The 24,009-nt window shown below is 33.7% G+C and overlaps 1 protein-coding gene across 6 annotated transcripts in view; it reads right to left on the reverse strand.

The window, feature by feature from the left end:
• LOC106160790 (transcription termination factor 2) overlaps window positions 1-24,009 on the reverse strand; it is a 91,692-nt gene that overhangs the window by 50,321 nt on the left and 17,362 nt on the right. For 2 of the 6 annotated variants that reach the window (XM_086998836.1, XM_013537536.2), the window contains 5 exons: window positions 16,645-16,709; window positions 16,207-16,360; window positions 11,010-11,092; window positions 10,531-10,605; window positions 5,905-6,076 (listed from right to left, as the gene is read on the reverse strand). In XM_086998836.1, coding sequence (XP_086854962.1) covers window positions 5,920-6,076; window positions 10,531-10,605; window positions 11,010-11,092; window positions 16,207-16,360; window positions 16,645-16,709 — 534 coding nt within the window. In that variant the 3' untranslated portion in view covers window positions 5,905-5,919. Of the gene's footprint in view, window positions 1-1,899; window positions 6,077-10,530; window positions 10,606-11,009; window positions 11,093-16,206; window positions 16,361-16,644; window positions 16,710-24,009 lie in introns of those variants that run through there. The other 4 variants (XM_086998837.1, XM_013537537.2, XM_013537535.2 and 1 more) reach the window with 3 other exon arrangements.

A 24,009-nucleotide genomic window follows, 5' to 3' on the forward strand; every position in this document is an offset into this window, starting at 1 on the left:
ACCAAAAGACATCATTTCACCAACCCAGAAAAATAGTACGAATATTTAAAAAAATTGGACAAACACTGACCTTCACACCTTCCAGTTAATGGCAGATCCTAAAGAAGATATGTGCTCTTCACACTTGAGCTTTGAAAGCCTAAACATTGACATTGCTGAACTCAATGAGGTCAGATTTCCAGGAAAAGGTTGTGTGACAGAAATAGTGTAGGGTATACTCCCTCTGGTCTTGGACATTAAAGCAAGAAATATGTCTCTAAAGAGTTGACCTTATCAGATATGAAAATGGAACCTTCAAAATAACCTGTAAAAAATGCAAGTGCTTAAGGTGTGTGTGTGTGTGTGTGTGTGTGTGTGTGTGTGTGTGTGTGTATGCATGCATGCATGTGGAGGCTATTTATACTGCAACATCTCTATTTTATGATAATAAACAACAATGCTTCCAAGCTTATTAACCTAACCACTGGTAGCAATGACAGATTCATTATAAATTGGTTCTTTCTGGAACAAACTCTCATGGGACTTAGTGAAAATGCACCTACATACTCTGACAGCAAAGCAGGAGAAAAAGGAGAGCTTTTACTTTGTCATCTGCCATATACTGTCATATATGCCCAAATGCTAAGAATTTAAGTGTAGAGTGCTGAGGAATGAGTGTCAGCATAATTGGAGTTAAATGCAAATCAAGCTTCACGGGTAAGTTTGTTTAATTGGTTTAATTAAAGAAACTTTCAAAAATTTCACTTGATGAATCTGGCAGGCCACGTAAAGATAGGAACGTGTCTAGCACCATCCTATTCACTAAAGCATCCCACACATTTTCCTACATGGACACAGAACCTGTAATTCTCATATATTTATCAATTACAACTTTACAAACATGCAAAGCCATAACAATGCTCCTCAAGGATTGCTTATGGCTCAGCCTGACACATGCAGAATCTGAGTCACTGAATTTTTCAATATATCACATTGCCATGTACACCTAGAGATGTTAAGTAACTGTTGGAATATACATTTTATTTGGTTCAAGGTTTTTTTTTCAGTTAAATGCAAGTTCTTTCTCTCCATATGTGAGTTAAATAATGCACTGCAACCCTACTGTTCTAATTTCAAGAAATTACAACTTAAAAAAATACAGTATCTCTAAAATTCACAATTTTCCCCTAGCAAAAAGATTGAGTAATTACCACAAATAATGTTTGACATTTTCAACTTATGTGGCATAAAATATGCCATGGGTTCTGATTTATAGATATGGGCAAATTCAGCTAGCACTGCACAGAGCAAAAACAAATGGTCTAAATTTGAATGTTTTATTTTCAACTCATTAATGGAACAAGGATGGACATGAGGACAGCTTGAGGGTCACGCAGCAGACAGACAACACTGGTGAGCTCTGGTGAATGCCTTACGTGCCACAATCCCACGAAGAGGACAATCAGTCTTTAATGGCCACCACTAGCTACCCCAAATGGATAGTGAAAAAGCAAAAAGCATACGAGTCAATTGTCACACCATGAAATTGTCAAGATTAATCACTGTGTAAAGATTAAATATTTAGCAAACAACACCTACAATATGAAAAATTAAGTTCATCCAAATCCTGAATGTGAAACAATTGTGCTTCATCAATATTTATTAGCAAATTAACCTAGTTTTTGTTCCACTCCAAGTGCCTACATTACTCTTGTTTGACAGAAGTCATAGTTCCACAAAACGTAGGTGTTATCACAGTAAGGAAAGGAAACTGTCACTCTTCATTAATGAGAAAAGTGAGACATCATTACTCTGAGTGAAATCTCAAAAGAGAGGCAAATTATGAACCATAACATGGCCTGAGCGTGAGTTTACTGAAAGTGGGCCACAAAGGAATTTCTGAAATATTAAGCTGAAAAAAAAAAAAAAAAAAAAAAAAAAAAAAAAAAAAAAAAAAAAAAAGACTAGTTAAGATGAAGAGTTTTTTTTTATAAGATACAAAAATGTTGAAACATTTTGAAGAGGTAAAAGCTGGACCAAAAACCTAAACTTACATGTGCTCACCTCCTGTGCAAAAGGTTCTGGGTTCAATTCCCATTGCTGGGTCATACCAAAGACCACTTCAAAATTGGGTTGGTGAGGTGAGAACATCTCACGTTTGAGCAGATCCACAAAAAACAGGAGTAAATATATCAACAATCACAGGATTTTAATACAACATTTATATTGTATAAGCCCACTTTTATGAGGTGATATATATATCCAATCTTGTGAGAACATGTTTTTACAGATTAAAAAAATTCTCCATTATCCATTATATGTGTCTGGGTGATTATAAAAACATGGCTTATATGTTTTAATTCAATTACAATTCAATGTAATGCTCAGATGAGAGAGAGAGTTAATCTTATCAGACAAACATGCTCATATTACACTCTTAAAAATATTTTGAAATGTACACTCCCTAAACACACAAATAGAACACTCAAGCAATGAATTATATCTTAGAGCTCTTTAAACAGAACTGCCCTCAAAAAGCTGCTATCAGGACTTAAAATTTACTTCTTTTCACCATTCTAATGAATAAGGGAATCAGCATTGCTGGCTAGGGTTACAAAACTGTTTTACATATAATAATCCAACTAAAACAGTCGGATTATATCAGATATTATAAACAACTGTTCAATCAGTCATTTTTAAAAGCAAGCTTGTCATCAAAACAAGAATGGCATTTTAGGCTTATGTCATTGGCGGAAGTGTACATATTGGAAGAAATTTATGAGGTTGTGATTTACAGCAAAAGCCTGTCCCATTTGAAGGACGTGTTACCATTAATGATATTCAAACTTCCATCATATGCTTCAGTATTATGTAATTAGTTCTGATACCCAATTAAATAATTCATCTTCTTTCATGAATCACTGTTCCACTTCAGTCTGTCACTTGCAGTTAGAACAGAGTTGCACAATTTTAACACACTGATAGCAAACTTTTAAGTCTCATTATTTATTCATTGAATCAATCAGCCTCTATCAAAATGCAAATAAATACCACAACTATGTCCATAACGCTTGACTGATTTTCCACATACCTAAAATAATCTAGTGACAGTCAATGACAGATTTGTAGTTAACATCTATACCTGTTTTTTTCTTTTGTATTTCTGGGTAAACTAGAAAATCTTCAACTTGCTAATGGTTTTACACCTCCTAAGTGTGCATGTTTTAATATTGCGATAACAAGAAATATTCTGTGAAAGGAAGCAGATACTGACAGGTCGCTTACCTGCATTGACCCATGTATATCTTACATGTTACAGGTGAGCATTCCAAAAGGACATGCACAAAGGTGCCCTTGTTTGTTACAATTTCAGCACAATCCCATCTTTGAAAACTAGTTTCCTGAATAAAGCAGTAGAAAATCAATCACTGTCAAATTTTAATCATGTTCCCATATTAAAAAAAAAAAAAAAAAAAATTACTGATGGTAAACATAATGCAAGGATTTAATATTTTCAAATGTTTTTCTTTTTATGCATGCACTTCATACACCACATTTCTATACACCACAACAAATTTTTGTATTTAACTTATGGATAACTTTAATCAGTTTTTTTCCTTTTTTCACAGCAGGCAGGTAGATTTTCCATCAAGGAAGCTTAAATACACCTGCTCTGAGAAAGGTCACTCTCATCAGTCAATTGCAAATGGAATGATAAATATAGTAAAAAATTCCCCTTTACAATTTGTTTATAATGTTCTTTTTGAGACTTTGGGATTCCTTTCAACACAAAATTCTCTAGCCCCAGCAGTATCTAATCTAATCCTGATGCAGAGAACATTTTTTGAGGTTGAAACTGTACATAATGTTTAAGAATCTCACTGGCTGATACTTTCTTAAGTCATCCTGTCTTCACTGTCAAGTTAAAAAAAAAAAAAAAACTGCAACAAATCTTATTGTACTGAATTGAAATTATTATGATGATTTCAAAAGAATCATCCAAGCAAAAAAGGCAACTAGTAACTTATTTTGACAAGAAAATGCCACAAACCAATTATTGTAATTATCTATACAATGTCTGATATGATTATAAATAATTTATTTTTGCTCTAAGCACATTTAAACTTGTAAGCCAATGTTCTTTCTCAGTAGCAACAGACCAAAATTTGTTGGAAAAATATTGTTTTCAAATGTAAAAACTAAGGAATAAAAATAATTGCATCTATAATAACCACTTTTTGGTCATCAATTTCAATTCTAAAAAAATATTTACTATAACAGTTGGGATGTATCTATTTTAATTTGTGGTGCCACTGGATTTAATAGTGATGTAACTCTTTTTAACCAAAGTGCATCTAATTTTAATCCTGGTACTTTTCAAAACAACAGCAACTGAAATTGTGGACTGTTTTTATAGTAACTGTGTTAACATCCTATGTGCATGCCTATGTGCATGACTGTGCTCATACCTGACCATAAATGAAATAGGAAATATTACTTATTAATGAGATCCCTAACCTTAATAACATGTTTTATTTTAAAAAATGAGAAGCCGAAGTTCAAATAGATCAAAAGTATTCTTCAACTTTTAGAGATAATATGTTTTTACCTGAGCTTAGGAAAACATGGGAGCGGTCAACTAAACAGTCATTTTGGTGCAAAATAGTTGCAATTTTTCTTTTGTCATAAAACAGAAACAACTTAGATGTCTTGGATCAGACAAAAGTTAAAATTTTGGTCTTTAAAATAACAACTCTCAGTCTATCATTCTTCTACAAAGCAGGCCCTGTACTGTTCTGACAGAAATCCTGATTAAACAAGAGTTATGTCACAATTCAAGACAGAAAATATCGCAAATGAAATAAAGGAACCATTATAGAAATATAGACATCCCAATGGTACAGTACTGCAATTTAAAGAGTATTGCCTTTAAATAATGAGGAGTCAGGAGCATTTCTTTGCTTTGTCAGTTTTAGCCATCCTTTCTTTTTGTCCTTGATGTATTTGCACTGACAGGGTAAATAATGTAAAGCCTGCATATCAGTCTCACCTCAATCCTCACGTAAGAGCAGCACAGAGCCATAAAATTTGTATTCACTGATTTGTTGTTCTACATTTCAACACCTATCTTGATAGGTGGAAGATGTATATATACACTTAATATTGAACCTGGTAGAAAAAGTGCCACAAAGCAAGTTATCTTATTACAAACACTTCAAATGGGAAGTGCTGGCTACCAGGGAGATGCATTAGTAATACAGTGTAAAAATACATTTTATACTTACTTTTATTGTTCCAAATAATCCAATATCTAAAAAATGAGTTACAATAATTACATATTAAAAGTTTATTATAATAGCAAGCTTTTTATCTCCCTGTCATTTGTAAAAAATATGTGTACTTCGAACTATATTTTACCACCTACTAACAAAACAAAAAGCATTGATTAGGCCAGCGTAACATTCTGTTTTCTTTGATTAAGGAGCCAATCACATTTGAAAAGGCATATCAAAAAGCAATTTATCAATCAGTATGTGAACTTAAATATCACATTGCAAGCACAATCCTTTCACTTGAACAAACACTAGGTGACGTTTTCATTTACTGGACTGAATGGGTACTTCAAAATACCTTGGAAGAGTAAGTAATGAACACATCTCTGTCGACCTGCTTATCATGTGGATTGTGATAAATATTGTTTTTTTTTCCTCATTCATATTAGTCAGTAAGTATCATTTTATGTCAGTTCAATGTTTCATTAAGTGACAAGATCCACATGATAGCAATGACTGGCAAATTTTGTGCTCTAGTATTAATGCAAAGAACAGTCTTAACTTTAATCTTATTTCTCGTAAAAAAAACAAAATATTTCCATCAATTCATCTTCACTATTTTAGAAGTTACAAAAGTCATTTATTTCTATTTCCACTAAAACTGTGACTATTCATTTTCTTTATTTTTCATGAATGATGCCAAGCAGTTGAAGCTGACAGAGAGACCAGCAATGTGTAAAGTGACTGGGGTGCAATTCAACATCTCTGGTCTCAGCCAATGAACTTCACATGGTCTGGAACAGCCGGTGCAAATGTTTGTCTCCCTGTCAATTTCCAAGAAAAATAGACACTCATTTCTTTACCATTTTCTAGCTTGAAATGAGCAGAAATTGGTAAATTGCCTTAATTTCTGGAGCCCGACTCCACGAAACCCATTACTGTGCTGTGATGGAAATAAGGCAATCCACCGCCACTTATCTAGATTCATTAGTTTTTATATCCATCATGCAATGTATGCCACTCTAGGCATGTCAGTTATCACCTTATTCTGAGCTGGCCCCATGATGCACCTTCCTATCATTCACTCATTTAACACCCCACACTTCATATGTCACATTTCTACTATAGAGCCTATCAACAATTGATACATCCAAAGAAACCAATCACCACACACTCTCCAAACTGTTAAATGTATCTGTCATTTCCATCATGGTAATCAGTCCCTTTCTGTGAACAATCAACTGGTTAATGTTTTTTATGAAGCTATTAATCAGAAAGGCAATTAATGAGTAAAAGGCAAAATGACCTACTCTATTAATCTTCTAACAATGGGACACTGGTTATTACACACTGGACATCATATCCAGATCCACAATGACATTTATTAAATAGAAAAGTTTACTGATTGAGTTTACATCTCAATTAGTAGAGGTCATCCACTTAATGCAATCAATCTAGAATATTGAAACTACTCCGATCCCAACGCACAACTGAATGCTCTTTCCAAAACTGGACATTTATCGAGACAGTTTCTTAAAAACATTAAAGAATTCACTTTTTTTCTGTTGCTTCTAAAGACAGAATGTAAAACTAATGTACTTTAGCACTTAGCCAAGACCCAAGACGCCAGGATGTAACACTACGTGCTATTTTATCATAAAGAAGTCATTTGAAATGTTACTGAAAGAACCCACTGAGTTCTTTAAATAAAATTCCCCAGCCACCTTCCTTTCTTGTTTTATAAGATCATAAAAAGTTTTTGATTTGAAAGATCCACCGCATTATTGCAGTGCATAGTGTTAAAAGGGCCTAAAAGTAGTTCTTTTCTTTCCGATCCATCAATGTCAAATGTAAGCTAATGTTTTAGCGTGAAAAAAATTGGAAAAAATCCATGGTTCTTAGGATTTATTAGGTTTAAAGATATAGAAGAAAATCTATTTATCCAAATAAATGTCAAGATATCCTTGAAGCAAGAAAACAAACAGAACAATTTGCATTACAAAAATAGAAACTATATCAAGTGGTACTATCAAGGCTGATAGCAAGGTAAGAAAGGCTATGAAACCACAGAGCATTGACCGAAAAACTTCCATCATAGGAGAACCAAGAAAATAAACACCCCCTTTTTTTCTCCTAATCAGCAATAATAATAAAATATAATATCAAACATGATCAATGTTCTTCAGCCAACGCAAATTACTTTAGCCTTTTGTAAAACTCTTTCATGACAGCTTGAGGCAAATCTTCCTGTCCACAGCCACTTAAGCATGGTCACAAGATAGTACAGAGTGGGAAGGCGGCAGGTTGATGACACACTATAGTAAGGATTACAAATGCTTACATATCATCCTTGCTTAACAGATTATTTTAAGATGTTCATCAATTTTTGGTGATCAAAGACGACCATAGGGACAAAAAGAAATGTGCTCACTGGTATCATTTTAATTTCCATTACAGTTATCAGATGTTTAGACTCCAAAGAAAGTATATTTTATTCATGAAATCATCAAACCACACAGAAACTGCTGTATTCCCTGGAGAACAAAAACTGTAAAACACATTATTAAAACACACTGCATCATTCAAGCAACATCAATCTATATTACTCACAAACTGGATTCATTCAAAATCCCTAGAGAACACCCCAAAAAAGAGCTCTTTGAATTATATACCCTGAACTCACATATGATGAAGCAATGAACAGTACCTGATTGCCCACCTTGGAATCTTAAAGTACTAATTTGTGTAAAAAATGTTTTGTGAGATAAATTATCTACCGTGCTATTGAATTTCATGACAGTTATATTTTTCCTTAATGTAGAACTAAACGGTATAGGAACACTTTTACACCATGCTGCCCATACATGCATACATACTACATTCTTCGTACTGCCAATTACTGTTAACTTTGAGAATATTTAATGATAGTATTTAATGCAGCTTACGGTAATGTGCCAAGCATTTCGACGGGCCCAGTCAATCCGACCAAAAAAATTATATTATAAAATTAATTTTTCTGGGCTCAAACATTTAGTCCATACATCAAAATCATGCGACAGAATTTTTTTCTTGTTCCGATTGTTCGACCACATCATCGGCAAGACTCGGTAAATTTTCAAGCCAGTGAAATAGATGCTGCATGTCTCAGCCCTTTGTCAATTGTTGTCCTTTCAATAGCTTTTGTCAATGAGGAAGAAACAATTAACTGAAGATCTAAACTGGAAGCGAGACGTACCTGTCATTTCCTTTGTCCCCGATGACAATAATAGTGCTTATAGACATACAATTTGTGCTAATTAAACAGACTTGCCCTTGCTGACTGATTCGTCACGCCCATAACTGGGGGGGGGGGATGTGTGTTCTGGATGAAACCAAATGTCGACAGTAGGTAGGATATGTAGTAAACATCTTCATATAGATCATAAATAGCATATGCTAGCAATAAAAATTTTGGGAAGAACAAGCAATTTGTTTTCAGTTTGATTGAAAAAAAAAAAAAAAAAATATATATATATATATATATATATATATATATATATATATATATATATATATATATATATATATATATATATATATATATATATATGCAGGGGAAACGTTCTTGAAGTCAATGCCGCTAGATCCTAAATTTACTACAGTCGACTGAAAGATCAGTGAGATTGACCGCCTAGACTTCTTGGCGCCAAATACCACGCGTTGTCAAAATCTGACGAAAGCGTGTTGCTATTCACCGACATGGATAACTGTTTTATCAACAATAAAAATGACGTCTTCCTTATTAGAAAAAAAACAGTAACTTATATGACGGTGAAAAGCGGAGCTTCACAGAGAGTTCCACTGGGTATTTACGTTACTTGTGAGTCACTTTTTATTTCCCCAGATGCGTGAAACGTTGATATTATTTAGCGTAATTAGTGAAGAACTCCATTCCTGTGACTCCTCTCCCCCACAATGAGACCGTCTTCATTAACATGTGGTTTGCGCTAGGTATGCTGGAGCAAACCAGACAAGACCAGTCTCTCATTTCTGCGTTTGCTCAATTCTCACGTCAAATTATAAATGCATCTGTTTTGTGTAAATTATGGCAATTAAATGCTTATTTTACATTCGGGTTGTATCAGTGGGGTTTTCAATATGCACCGTGGCTTGTGCACAGCGAGTGTATATATGTAAGAAAATCGGAAGAGTGCCAACAAGATGTGTCTATCGGCACAGTTAGGCTCGGTAGATTGCCTTTTCTCAATATGTTTTAATATTACATGATTTTTAAATTGAATACTGAAAAGTAATTTAAAGTTACACAATTCCGTTTGAGTACCACCTGGTATTCATTGATAGGGGCGAGTGAATTTTCTTCGGAAATGCGTACGTCTACGCCGAGCAGGCCTTGCGAGTTGAAAACAACTTATCTCAGAATGGTAAAAAATATCTCAATATGGTTGATTTTAGTTGACATATTAAAATTCAAATAGGGCGTACGTAGATCACATAACTGGTTTAAGTCCACTAAAGCTACCGGTTTCAAATATAAGTGACCGGGCATTGTTTATAAACACCTGTCTCCAGGGGAAAAAGCGTCCGACTTGTGAAGCGCGTCATGAAAGTGATCGTCGGTAAGGGAAATAAATAGATAGAAATTATGAACTGTCATCTGTTTGAATCTCAAGTTATGTTAGCACATATTGTACACAGCAAAATAAAATTTCAAAAGGAGGATAAAACGTGCTTGAAACACGTGTTAGGTGAAAATTGCGGCTTATCTTGCGTTACACTTCCGGTAAAATGTAATACTTCCGGTAAGATGGATGTTTTGGCAGATGCCCCTAACAATCCGACGATATCAAAAATTTCCATTGCTATATTTTAATCAATTCGACCAAACTGACATTTCCATGAAATTAATTAATTAATCTTGGTCGAATTGTTTGGCACATTACTGTATTTAAACTAGTGTGTGATTTTACATGTGAAGAATGAATAAACAATGAAAATGTTTACAAGTGCAGCAAAAACCATCAAGACTCCTCCTCATTCACATTTCACTTCTTCCTCAATGGAAAAATACTGTGTGACTCTGCTCAGAAACATGTGTGTTGTAAAGGGAGAAGTACTTCCCTGATTACATTCAGCAACAGAAATGACCCAAAACCCTTCCTCCAAGTGACCTTCATCTTTCAGGCAATTCAGAAAGTATAGTAAGTATATAAATCTGTGATTGAGGTTAAGACTAGGTTAATGGCAGAACATGCCACACTATACAAACACCCACCCTTACCTATGGATATGAACATTTTTAGTCTGTCCCACACGATACACTCGATCACATGCCTGAAGTTCCAAAGCCGGGTTCCTGAACACAAGAAAAAGCACGATTTCGACTTACAATCTTTATAAACATGGCTATCATTTTCCACTTAATTAAAGAATAAAGTTATTGCAAAAATACCATGGTTGATGCCCAAGAAATATGGTGTTACTTTTTTGTTGATGGAGTACTTTAGGATCAACTGCACAGCACATCATGACCTTTGAGGAAGTTGAATAAAAAAGAAACCTTTCCTCACAAAATTAACTTAGCAGAAAGCTAAACATCTTAACAGCATGATAATAAATACAAACTGTCTTTTCTGGTCTTTACAAACATTCATGACCTTTCAAAAAATCAGGGAATTTTTGTTCAATTTCTCTGACATAATTCATCGAAGACAACTTTGCTGATAAAGCAGAACCTAATTGAAAACTTTGTTTCCTTACCAGTGTATATCTAAAAGAAATAGATGGTTGCCACCAACAAGGTTCAAACCAACTCCACCTGCTTTGAGGGAAACAAGCATCACCTGCAAAAGAAAAAGGTTGAAACAAATGATGAAGTGTTGTAGGGAGAGGATTTAAAATTTGAACCATGTGAACATCTTAAAATATTATTCTTTTCAAGTTTTTTCTTTAATTTTTTGTTATTTGGTAACAAATGACTTTTTGGAGGTATCTGACACTTATTTCGTCTAGTGCTGGACAAATGGGTGAAAACTAAGACCCCGTTCACATGAAAAGTCTATTTTCTAAAAATCTATTTTCTATTCGCGGTATCTTGTGATCATGGTCTGTGCCCTGAATACCCCGCGGCGTAATTACTGGCAGCGCGAGCCAGTTACTTCCAAAGCTGTAATTAATTCTCGGCTGTGCTCGGAGTGATCATAAGATACCGCGAATAGAAAATAGATTTTTAGAAAATAGACTTTTCATGTGAACGGAGTCTAAATCCTAAAAGTTATTGTTTTTTTTAAGACTTAATGAAGTGAATTCAGTCTTCTGAGACAACTATCCTTAGCCATTTATTGGTTGAAATCTCAGTAGGCGTACTAAAGTAATTTCTAACAGGAAGCATTAACAATGAAATAAACTTTACTCTTACAAAACTAGATTATGTGGTCATATGTTATGCATTCAAATAACCTACTCATTGTCTATAGTTACATGCATGATTTCACATAAACTTGCCTGATATATTGGACATATTGTTTGTAATGGCTTTCTTAACAAGAACAAAGCACATCATTCCCAGAAATTTTATTATTGAGTAAGATAAAAGGCTTGCTTTGTTTTTTCTCATATTAATACTGTGATATTACTACCACAAGCTGTGGACCTCCAGCAGTTGAATTGTGAAAAAACACTGGTGCTTACTATGAAGAACCTTTTTAGTGCTACTCATGGAATTAAGGCTTTGTGTACATTGTTATTAAAAAGATACATTTTAAAATGAGGTCTCTCTCTCTCTTTATCTGCACATCCATGATGCTGGGTAGCAACAGTGGGATCAAAATTTTAACATGGCATCAATCTTGTGAGCACGCTTTCCGCTTAGAATATGCATCGTATTTTGCTTCATATTTATAAATTTTGGAAAATGTAACATTAAACACACACAAAACTTATCAGGAAAGAGTACACTTTACTGCACAGAGTTGGGAAAGCACACTGCGGTCCTGAATCAGTGGTTTAACAGTGATGACACAAAATCGTCTCTTGTGCGCATGCTTTCCGCTTAAAATATGCATCGTAATTTGATTTATATTCATAAAGTTTGGAAAATTTCAAATTAGACACATAAAATTTATCAGAGAAGAGTACAGTTAACTTCACAGAGTTGGGAAAGCAAAAATCCTGAAGTGGCTGAATCGCTGCAATCCTGAATCAGTGGTTTAACAGCGATGACATGATATTTTTTTTTGTGAATTACAGGCCACAAAGTGGGAACTGGATATAGCTAATTTAATAAGTCTCATTTAACATTCCATGTGAATGGTCATTGCGTCAACAATGGAAAACTCCCACTATTTACACTAGGTCCCTGGGCCGAATCTGAATGGGGAAACAATGATACCTGATAGCTGTGATTTTGTGGTCGTGTGTGTCTGAAGGAATAAAACAGAATTGGGTCAAAATATTTACATGCTCAGATGACAGGATTTCCTCACTGATTGTTGTTATATTAAAAGCTGGGTGTATCCCGAAGTTGAACGATTTGTATGGTTCACATGTATGGGAGATGATATTTTGTACTGAAGTTGAAAACAGAAATGATGGTAATGAACAACCCATCAAAGAGCAATTTCGGTTTTTCTCTAGTGTGTATGCCTTATTCTGAGATAACTAAAAAATAATGACAATACTATTCTAAGAGATTTCTTTTCCATAATGTTCAGCTGAAAAACAGACTGGTATGTCTTTCTTGGCAGAAGATACTAGGAACTGTATGACAGAGCTTTCAGATATTCAAAGTAAAAAAAAAAAAAGAGTAAAAATTTCTCCTTTTTCTCCATTTATGACCAAACAGAGAAGTTTCTTGATGTCTACACCAAGGCTTAATAAAAAGGCTTGAGTGTTAATAGCAGAATCTGAGGGGAAAATGATATTATTATCATTGCATAACATTGTCATTAAAAATAAACAACCAGTTCTAAAATTAACTGAGCTATAATCTACTATTAATAAGTAATGCGCTCCAAGTCATAAACAGTAATTTGGTTTCCAAGATTGGAAATTCCATATGCATCGTGAACACTTATCACTATCTAAGGCATCACACACCCTCTATTTCATGTATGCATGTTGAGTTCCTAGGTCAACAATAGCAAAACTATACTTATGTGATTAACAATTGATTATCACAACAATAACAACATTTATCATACTTATAAGATGATTAAGTTATACAGATGGCTTAGCTCATGCTGACTCAAGAGACTTGGTAATTATTTGTTCATTTTCTCCTATTCTCTCTGCAAAGTTACATGAGAACAACAGGATAAAGCAAAGTCCTGTAAACGAATCTGGAAAGGAAACTGCAATAAAGCAAACCAGGATGAAACATTTGGTACCCCATATAAAACAGCATGATACTGAAATTAAGGGAAAAAAAGATGGAGAAAGGTAGTTGAATAGAAGTGATGGATAGAGGGATAACCAAGGATGTAGAGAGAGTGAAAAAGATATCATATGTTGGAACAGGACAGCAAGACATAATTTTCTCTAGCATTTTAGACAAAACATTTTGCACCACTTTTATATTTTCATATTCAACTTTTTCTTACAGAGACCCTTCTTATATTATGCAAAAATGTCCCTGAAGTGTTTTTTTTTATTAAAAAAAAAAAACCCTTATCTGTATCTTTATGCCTGGTGCTTACAGCTACTCAGTCAAGTGCACTCAACCAAGATACATAATCAAACATATATCTACCAGCCATGAACATTATAAATAGCTTAAAAATTATTATCAATAAAATATTTACTCAAAAGAAAACATAAGGCATTTTAACAGATTAAACAATAGAGCTTTCCTAATATTAATATAAAAACATAATACTAATTATAATAACAAAGAAATTAACTTTGAGAAAATTCCACTGAACCCAAAATTTTTTAATGTAATACACCACTGAACATTTTGAGTTTTCACCCATAAAAAGTTTCCCTACACAATACTATATGGAAGGGTCTAAGGTACCAAAATCAAAAATAAAACATCTGTATTCCAGTGAAGTGTGATTCAGCTACAAGGTTAAATGTAATCAAAGTCAGTGACACTGTCACTTATATATGTCCATGTCAATGCTGCAGTGTGCAGTTCTTTGTCTAATACAATCTACACAGTATTCACACCTTTCTACTGCAAGGCTCATTAACTGTTGGTTTCTTCACCTGATGACAACAGTCCAACAGTTGGGGAGTGACAGGATTGTGTCGTCCTCAGTTTTCACTTATAGTTGACCTAAAATGGACCAGTTTTCTGGTCCTCTTATTCTTTTCGTAATAATAACGGCAGCTATAGAAATACATTAGGTTGAGACTTAGAGAAATCTCTTGAATATATGTCCTTACATAATAACCTACATCAATTAAATCTGTTTATAAGAAATGGTAAAACGTAGATTATCAAACTGGGAAATACCACCTTTACACCCATTATTTCACTTCAAAATTTATAACCTAAAACATACAAAAACCTGTGCAGAGAGGTTTAATCTCTAACTTGAAAACTATTATGTTCACAACACAGTTACATAGTTACATAGAAAAATTGTAAAGTGAAATCAATAGATGTGTGGTTGCTGATCCAAAACTCATTACAGTTTGCTCTCACTGGGGGTAATTGCCAAAGATTGATTGTGCTCATTCCCTCTAGCCACTTAATATCACTTCGGCTCTTCCAATGATGCTTTAACTACCTACTCTCCTGAGTCACTTCTAAATTACAGTGTTCTACCCCTAAGAACAACTCTGAGAGACTTTTACCAAAATATCAGCTTTCATTTAGAAATCTGTCACAGCATTTAAATCAATTTCCTGCTTTTTGGAATTTAAGTAGGCATTCTGGAATGCTACTGAAAAAGATTTGTCAACAATAAAATAAATAAATAAATACAAAAATAAAATAAAAATAAATAAATAAATAAATAAATAAATAAATAAATAAATAAATAAAATAAAATAAAAATAAAATTAAAGAAAACTTGTAGCATCAATTATCAACTCATCACGCACTTGAAAATTTCTATAACAATTGGTTTTTTGCATTTTTTCACTTTCTAGTTTTCATAGAAGGGATTCCTTTATAATCATCTACTAGCAAACTGTTCAACTGAAGGGAATCCATCCAAATTCCAACTACGTAAACTATATTTAATGGAGATCCATGTTTAAACAAATCCTTAAACCAAAAGTTTATTGACTTTTCTCTTTTTGAAATAAAGAAATGTTCATTCCACAATTCGATTTTATCCAACAAAATTAACTTAATAGTAGATGCTTTGAAGTGCCTACAATAACAAACCAAACAAAATTGCTTTTTTTGTTATCAAAATACACCACAATTACATTAACAGCATCATTAGTTTACATCTCTAAACCACACTCCACAATTTATTTATCTTGTTCTTTTCCTGATATTATTGAACAATAATGAATCATGTCTCCGTCTGTGACCTATAATCATCACTGTAATCAACAAGACAATTTTGAAGATGGGGACAACCTACCGCAATTTTTCTGTCTAGAAAATTATCTTGAACATCAGTAACAAAGCTTAAAATGTTGCAGTCACCCCCAATTATCCTAATAACAGTTTTGAGACAAACTATACCATTTTCAAATCTAAAATTTAGTAAATAATTAGAAGTGGACTTAACCTTATAAACTTCAGCGGAGAGCAGGGGGGGGGGGGGACCAGGTGATTGGATTAGATACTGTGGGTGGCCAGTGTGTAGCATTTTTATCTTATATATATATAATTACAATACTGAAGGCTGTCTGAACAGGTGCACACTCGACTGATGCTTGCTAACCTGTTGTGTAATAAAGACAGCCTTTAGACAGCTGTTAAAAATATGTGAATTCAAAACAGTCCTTTTTCTTTTCATCTAAGTAATTTACAAATCCTTTCTTTTACCTCAGGGCCCTCAGGGTTGGTGTTAAAGTCATCGACTGCATCTGCTCTGAGTTTGGGAGTTATATTGCCTTGAATTGTGTGGTATTTGTAGCCTGCTTGTTTCAGGTGGTAGGCCACAATTTCTAACACCTTGGTCCACTGAGACACTATTACGCTGTAAAGTTGAGAAATGACATTATTAAGTTTCATTGTCTTTCAGCAATATGTAAACTGAGCACTGTAATGTATAGTAGCCAATAAAAAACTTCTCCAAACTAACTGATGGTGGTGAAGAGGGGATGACTTTGACATTCAAATGATATAGACAAGTTTGCCATCCTAAATACTATCTCTTTATACTATACTTTGTTTGTTAGACAATGACCAAAAATAACCAAATATGATCCAATTATGGGGAGAAATCCCGCCCTTACACAAGCAAATTTTTTGTGGCACTACCTTTTCATGGGGGTTCCTTCAGAGTCCTTGCGTATTTCTCTCAATCTCTCCATTACAGCTGCAATCTGAAGAATAATGGAAACAAGTATGAAGTGGCAATGTTGTGTAAACAAAGGAGAACACAGTTTTTAATGGGTGATGGCCTTCAAATTTTTGTCACCACTGCTTCAATTAGGAATAAGCCATTGGTACGGACAATATTTATATGAATTACCAGAGGCAACCTTTTTTAGTTTTTACCACAAATCAATTTATTAAAGACTACTGGAAGCCCCTGGCCAAAAGTCTTTAATTAGGAATAAGCAGTTTTCAGCTAAATTGTTGAAATAAATAATTAATAATGTTCAGTAATCTAAATGTTCAAAGACTAAAGAGATATGTATGTTAATAGATTGACCAAGCTAAAGTATTATTTCAACCGAGTGAAAAATTATTTTAAAAAATTATAAAAATAAAAATGTTATGAAGCATGTGGTGATGAAGCTTTTGTTCTCAGCAGTATACTGGAAAAAAGGCATATTATCCTTAAAATAAAAGATCCTACAAATAATCAATGTGTCTACAAACCAAGTCAACATTAAACAAGTGTCATATTTCAAGGCAAGTAGTTAAGCCATTTCCCAGAATACTATAATGGCAAAACTAAGGTCTACCAGTTGTTGTTACAGGAAATCAAAGCAACATGGAAACAGTTTGAAGTTTATCCTGCACAAATTGAATAAAAGATGACATTTCTGTCACTGCTAAATATAGGGTAGTTAAAAAGCACTGTTGCCTTCTACTTTTAATTAACAGAACAGAGTAAATGCAGGGTATGTAACAAAGTAATGAAAGCAGAACTATAGACACCATTCTATAATTCTGTTTTGATTGCCACTGCTGCTCCTGCTTCAGAGACATGGACAGACAATGCAGTACATTTTCATTGTGGTAATCTTTGTCATTAACTGCTGACAAGTCAAAATATTTAAAGTCTTCATTTTGATATAAAGTCACTTATACACATAATTGGTTGCTGAGCATGTTTTGCACATAAAGTCAGCATATCTTTTCATTGAAATTCGATTACACTACAGCAAGTCTGACATTAAAGATGCATATGAAGTCAATTTTTGCCTCAAAAGCTGACCAAATGCCACTAAATAGTTTCAAACAATACAAGTATAACTCAGAAAAATACCAAAAACATTGTTTCATATTACCTAAAATATGAATTTTGAATGTATATTCTGTTTTCTTTCTGTGCTATAGACAAACAGGGCAGATAAGGTTAGATAAGTAGGTCAAATTTACAATCGAAAATTTGAAAAAGGCGCATCTCTTTTATGGCTAATCGAGTGACTAATTGGGTTTATTTCTTGGCCTATAAACTTTATTCAAGTTGAATAAGATTCTTGGCAAAGTGGTTTATATGCGTTACTGGGAATCCACGCTCCAACTGGGTTCAAATGTACCTTTAACCATAGGCCCTTTTACACTGTGATAGTTGGTACTGGTATACTTTGAGAGGTCAAAGCATATAATTACACTATAGGAAAGGTCTACTTCCTTTCACTAGTTCTCCACAACTTCATTTTCTACTGTTAATTAATTGACTCTGTCAACCTTAAAGCCTCCCCATAGGTGACTCTCTTACATAATAATCAGGCTATTAAGTTGTCAATTTTTTCAGAGTATACTTATAGAGAAAGGATATCAGCTGATGTGAAAAGGGCCTTCCACTATATATCATCATGTTACACAAATCAATTTCAGTTTTGCCAGAATAAGACTTCTCAGCCAGCCAACTTCATTTTCTAATGCCTAAAGCAATGAATCCTCATTTTCTCTAAGCAGATAAGAATACAGACACTGCAACAATATCCTGCTACCCATGCATACAAATACCATCTATCAGAGAGATACTTTATGAAATATTGAATTCATCAGTTTATCTAACGGTGGCATTGCATAGATCTTTGTAAGAATACTCCCACATTGACTTAGACAACTTTCACATGAATGGTGGTAGCACAAGACAATAGATACTAAATATTGCAACATTACTACAGAAACCCTGAAGTCATTCCATTCTGATGCCTAATCAGAAACAAAGAAGATAAGAAGTAATTGAATTGGCCTGATGTCAGTATTAATCCCATTTTGCATAATAGCTTATTTTCAAAATGAAACTCCATTCAAAATATTGCTCTGAGTCAGCTGGGATAGGCCAACAAAATACATCAAAACAAACCTTATCTTCCTTTCAGCAACACAATTTTTAAGTTAAATTAAAAATAATTGTAAGATTATTTCTAGGTGCATTTTAAAGAACACGTGCAAAAGATCAGAGAGGTGATACCGCCTCAGGGTATTGTACCACCAGCTGGAGTAAGCGCATTCGTATGGAAAAAATAAGAGAATCCACCTCCACTGTTGAACTTGACAACTTTTACAAAATGTAGTAAACAAGTTCTCAATTTTTTTTTGTAGAAAATTAAAATTTATAACATCATATGGATAAGTAAAAGGTCAAATCCAAGGTAGCAGTAAGATTATGAATATAAAACTTCTCATCCAAGTTCAATAGTAAATATAAAAGCTTGGAAAATTGCGAAGTATGGTTCCTGGTGAAAAGTAGGACAAAGGTCAAATTCAAGGTCACAGAAGAATTGCTAATATTTGACAACCCTTTCAAGTTCAATAGTAAAAATGGGTGTATCTCTATTATTTATGGAGATATAAGGGTCAGAAAAATGCAACAAACAAGAGGTCTCTAGCAATTACAGTTCCAGATTTATAGTTTTCAGTTTCAGCATCCAATGGCTGTTGCTCCAGTGATAATGCATGGATCGACCCCAAACTCACTAAGATAAAAGATGACCCTAAGTGTAACACCCACCCATATTATTATAGGTAAGGCCTTTGTAGTTTTTGAAAATCGACACAGATAATTTTTTTTTGCAAAAAATTCCATTTTTTAGAAAATTTTAGCTAGTTTAACATTGAAATAAAGGTCAAAGATCAACTCCAAGGGCATGACTTTCGGTCAGACATCTATAGTAATTTTTCCCATAATTCCTTTGGTTTGGGAGATATTTAACATTTAATTTTGCAAATTTTGGACAAGGGTGCATTGCGATGAGTGCCACACCTAGACCAGTATACCCCAAATGCCCAAAATTTACATGAATTGCGTTGGGATTATATATCTACAGCTTAGAGATGGGTACACAGGCTCTTATAGTCTAGGAGAAGAAGTGGTAACGGTGACGTGGCGACGGAGCCAGCTGACGAGATGGGTCAAACCATGTGTACCGCCAGTACTGAGCTGGTGGTACAATGACTCAGAAATCGATCACCTGAAGATGAAGTGAATGAACAATTGAGTTATTCAAATATTTTCCTGCATTAAGTGGACAGGTTGTTCTTTGCATTCCTGTTTCTAAAATTCAATACTAGTATTCAAACACTTTGAATTACTCTGATGCATTGAAAAGCATTTCAAGTGAGAGGAAACACTGCTTTACTTTGTCCAGGAAGTCATCCCATTCACTTACATATCAAGCCTACCATCCATCAAATCCCACCATTTTCTTTTGTAATAATAAAGTTAAAATAATAATAATGATAATAGTATATAAAATTAAAGAAAAAAAAAGATTATCCTAAAATTGCTGTCCTTATAGTCTTCCCCCTTAACCAATTACCTTATAGTATGTGTCAGCAAATTCATGCAAAATTATCTTTGAACACCAGACATTACATCAAATACAACTTATAATAGCATCTGAGTCATTTGAGCTCTCACAACTAATGGAACATAGAAAATATTTAAGTGCAATGTCTACTATGGGGCCCTAGCAGGCAATACAAACCCTTCAAATTTCACAAAAGGACTTCCCCTTAAATGAGCACTCATCATGTCATCAGTCCAAATATCACAGAGGTATTAGGTATATAAAAGCACAAAATGTCATTTTTCCCCAGGAAAAAAATATATCTGTGGCCCAAAATGAACAGAGCAGGAATACTATTTCTAATGTTGGAAATTATGAAGTTGTATTCAATGACAATGTTTTTCAATCATGATTGTACCCTTTCCTTTTCCTCTTTTTTTTTTTTTTTTTTACAAAATGCATATGTATTCACTCATCTATGCACTGTACAGTACATCATCTAACATAATTGTTGATAGCTGGAGTCAAAAGCTCTGATATGTTGTAAGCTGGAGAACTATTGCTGCCACATCAAGGCTAGGGTTACCAAAGAATCAAGTGTGTCGTGACAAAAAAATGACACTGACTGGGGATAGGTAAAAGCACATGTAATTTTTACCCCATTTTTCAAAACTGGCATAAAAAAAAAAAAAGAAAAAAGGTCAAACGTGTTCTTTGCCATAAAAATCTACTAAAATGAGGTCTTATGTCTCTTCTGAAAGATCCCTCTAATAAAATTTTACTACAACTGCAGCTGTAAAACTTTTGTCTAATATATGAAAATGATGATAAATGGTTATACATCTCACAAACTTCTTTTCATGGCACATTAGGTTGATCACATAGTATGTCAATAGCTATAGTTATATGCATTGCAAATAACATGGTTACTGGCGTCTTTATGAGCTGCTTCTGTCCAAATGGGAAACAATTGTATCAACTGAACTGCTAATGTTTGAAGAAATGATAAATGATGGCATGTGAATCAGATTTTTTCTGATTATGAAATCAATACATGTGCATTCTTGTTCAATTTTGCATCCACTACTACTCCGAATTCAATCTAAGCTCAAATGAGATATCCAATATCATACAGATATTTCCGTTTCCCATTGCCTATTTTTATGAGCAATTCCTTTTCACAATTTTTCATTGAAAATGTGCAAAAAACAAAATGTATAAAGGTAATAATACAGTGATGGATAGTTGAAAGTCAAGATCAGGTAAATTCCTTTACCATTGTTTTGTATTGAAAATAAGGCTGCAGATGTGTTACTACAATTGAAAATGTTGACAAACTGACTTACTTAATCATATGTTTACTGTCATTTACTAAATTGCAGAGGTTTTGCGACCCATAAATCCTCTTTATCCAACAACAACTGATTAAATTGCTGATAAAAATTACAGTGTACTTTATATGGGATTTTTACCATCGTGCACAAAGCACATCTATAGCAAAATTTTATGTCTCAGAATCATCCTAAGGCTCCTAAATAATAATCCCGTCTTTGAATTCTTCAGCTCAAATCACTGCCGTTTGCTTTTCTCATTGCCAGGACATCCATTGCTTTTTAGAGACAATAATAAATGTGCAAATAATAATAAAAATGAACGTAGTTTTTAAGAAACTTTGATCTGACTAAAGCTCTTTTTTCTTGTGTTCCATCACTAAAGTTTCTATGACTACATTGTTTTCATTTTGGCACTTTCATCAATAATCAAGGTGGACACAGTGGTCCATGAACTTCCTCCAAGTCACACCAAATCTAAATCTGTGTAATCATGGAATTTTGAATATGGTGTTCACAAACTTAATTAAAGATCCCATGATAGGATTATGTTCAAAAAGTGGCCCCAGCTCAACGCTTTCTCAAGTTAAAAATATTTCAAATTCTTCCTAAGATGACATCTGTCACCTGTAAAAATTAATCACAGGCTTCTGTGTTCCAAGTAAAGTCCTTCTGACTCATCCTTTTCTAAACTTATAGCTTTATAACTTTATGACATAAAGACAAAGGATGGAGTTTTGAAAAAAAAAAAAAAAAAAAAAATGGACACACAACAGACCCATGTAGGGAGCTAAAAAATGAAGATGTGTGTGAAACAACTATCTGAACTTGCTGTACATAGACTGTGGACAGAAAATGACACCTCACAAGGTCAACTGATAATCAAATTTGAAACTCAGATAATAATCTCATTTTATGTGCTCCACTGTTTTAGAAAATTTAAACCGATTATGACAGACTTAATTGCATTCATAATGCTTCTGTTTGCATCTATCTTTCAATACTTCACAGATACGTTTCCCTTTGAGGCTTCATAAACCTGAAAACCTCAAGAACAATTTGAATACTTAACTCAATCACTAAGTGAACCTAGATATTCTAGATGTTCAATTGTTTCCACCGAGACTGATCAAAGTGTCAATGAAGTGTAACCATAAGCAATGAAATTAAGGCCAGCTTTTACAAGAATAATGTACTGTATGTTGGCGTGCAATATTGCATTATATCTTATATATGTGCAGGGGGATCAGATGTTTGAAGTGGACTCCTGGTGATGCTTTTTGGTTTAATGTGTTTTGATTTTTCCTACAAAGGTCTTGCATTACATCCAGAGTTTTCCCTCTGGTCTGAAAGCTTACATGAGTTAGACAATTATCCCAGCTTTCATGTAGTAACAAGAATACAGATAATCTGTTAAGATTGGCGGTCTTCAGGTTATCTTAAGTTGGGGGTTGACTGGTGCTTTGTCTGACGTTTTTTGACAACCATCAACCAGGGGTCAAAATGTTATTTTCCCAGCTTCAGATATTTCAAGAGCACTTTCAAACTTCAGTTTCATGTAAATTCACCACTGAAAGGATGTTAAATCATACTTTTATGAACGATTAAACCTTCAAGAGTTTACGGGTTTGAAATAATAAACCTTTTATCTGAGAATAATTCACTTTAGGGCACACTTTTTTAAAACAATTTTGGCCAATTTGGGGTTACATTCTTGGTAATACATTCTTGATATACGTAATAGTTTACAAAGTACACTGACAGGTATAGGGAAAAAATTATTGGTTTTGTTGGACAGTTTGGATTCAAATAGAGACAGGCAAAATTTTTCACTTTTCTGTTGAAAATCATTTTAAATCATTTTAATAAATTGCACCCACCTCATTCTCTTCTTTATGGCATAGAATATTCTAGCCTTTAGAATTAAGGGCCTAATATTTCTGTCCTTTTACTTCTGAAAATTTAGAGTTTTTTTTTAATACACTACCTTCCCCCTCTCTTATCAATAAAAAATTGCCCTACTAGTAAGGAAAAAGCCTCCCCTCCTGAATCTTCAAAGTCAGATTAATCATTGTATGCACTAGAAATATGTTGAATTGTTATATTATTCCATGGTGCCATCATAATTTACATGCTCAGTAACTAGTAGTCTGCCTTAAATTCATGATTCCAACATCAAAAATATCTCATTACCTGTCTTCTCACATATTACCAGTAAAATTCATTGTTTTAACATAAAATAATCACATTACATGTCGGGCCATAGATTTCCAGTAATTCACTACTTCATAACAGTAAACATACATTTCTTAAGTTCACATTGTATCTTTCCTTGATAATAACATCAATCTATTTTAAAATCAGAGAATTGATTT

The sequence above is a fragment of the Lingula anatina genome, chromosome 1, assembly GCF_051362555.1.
Source record: "Lingula anatina isolate TDL-2025a chromosome 1, LinAna3.0, whole genome shotgun sequence".
Classification (NCBI taxonomy): domain Eukaryota; kingdom Metazoa; phylum Brachiopoda; class Lingulata; order Lingulida; family Lingulidae; genus Lingula; species Lingula anatina.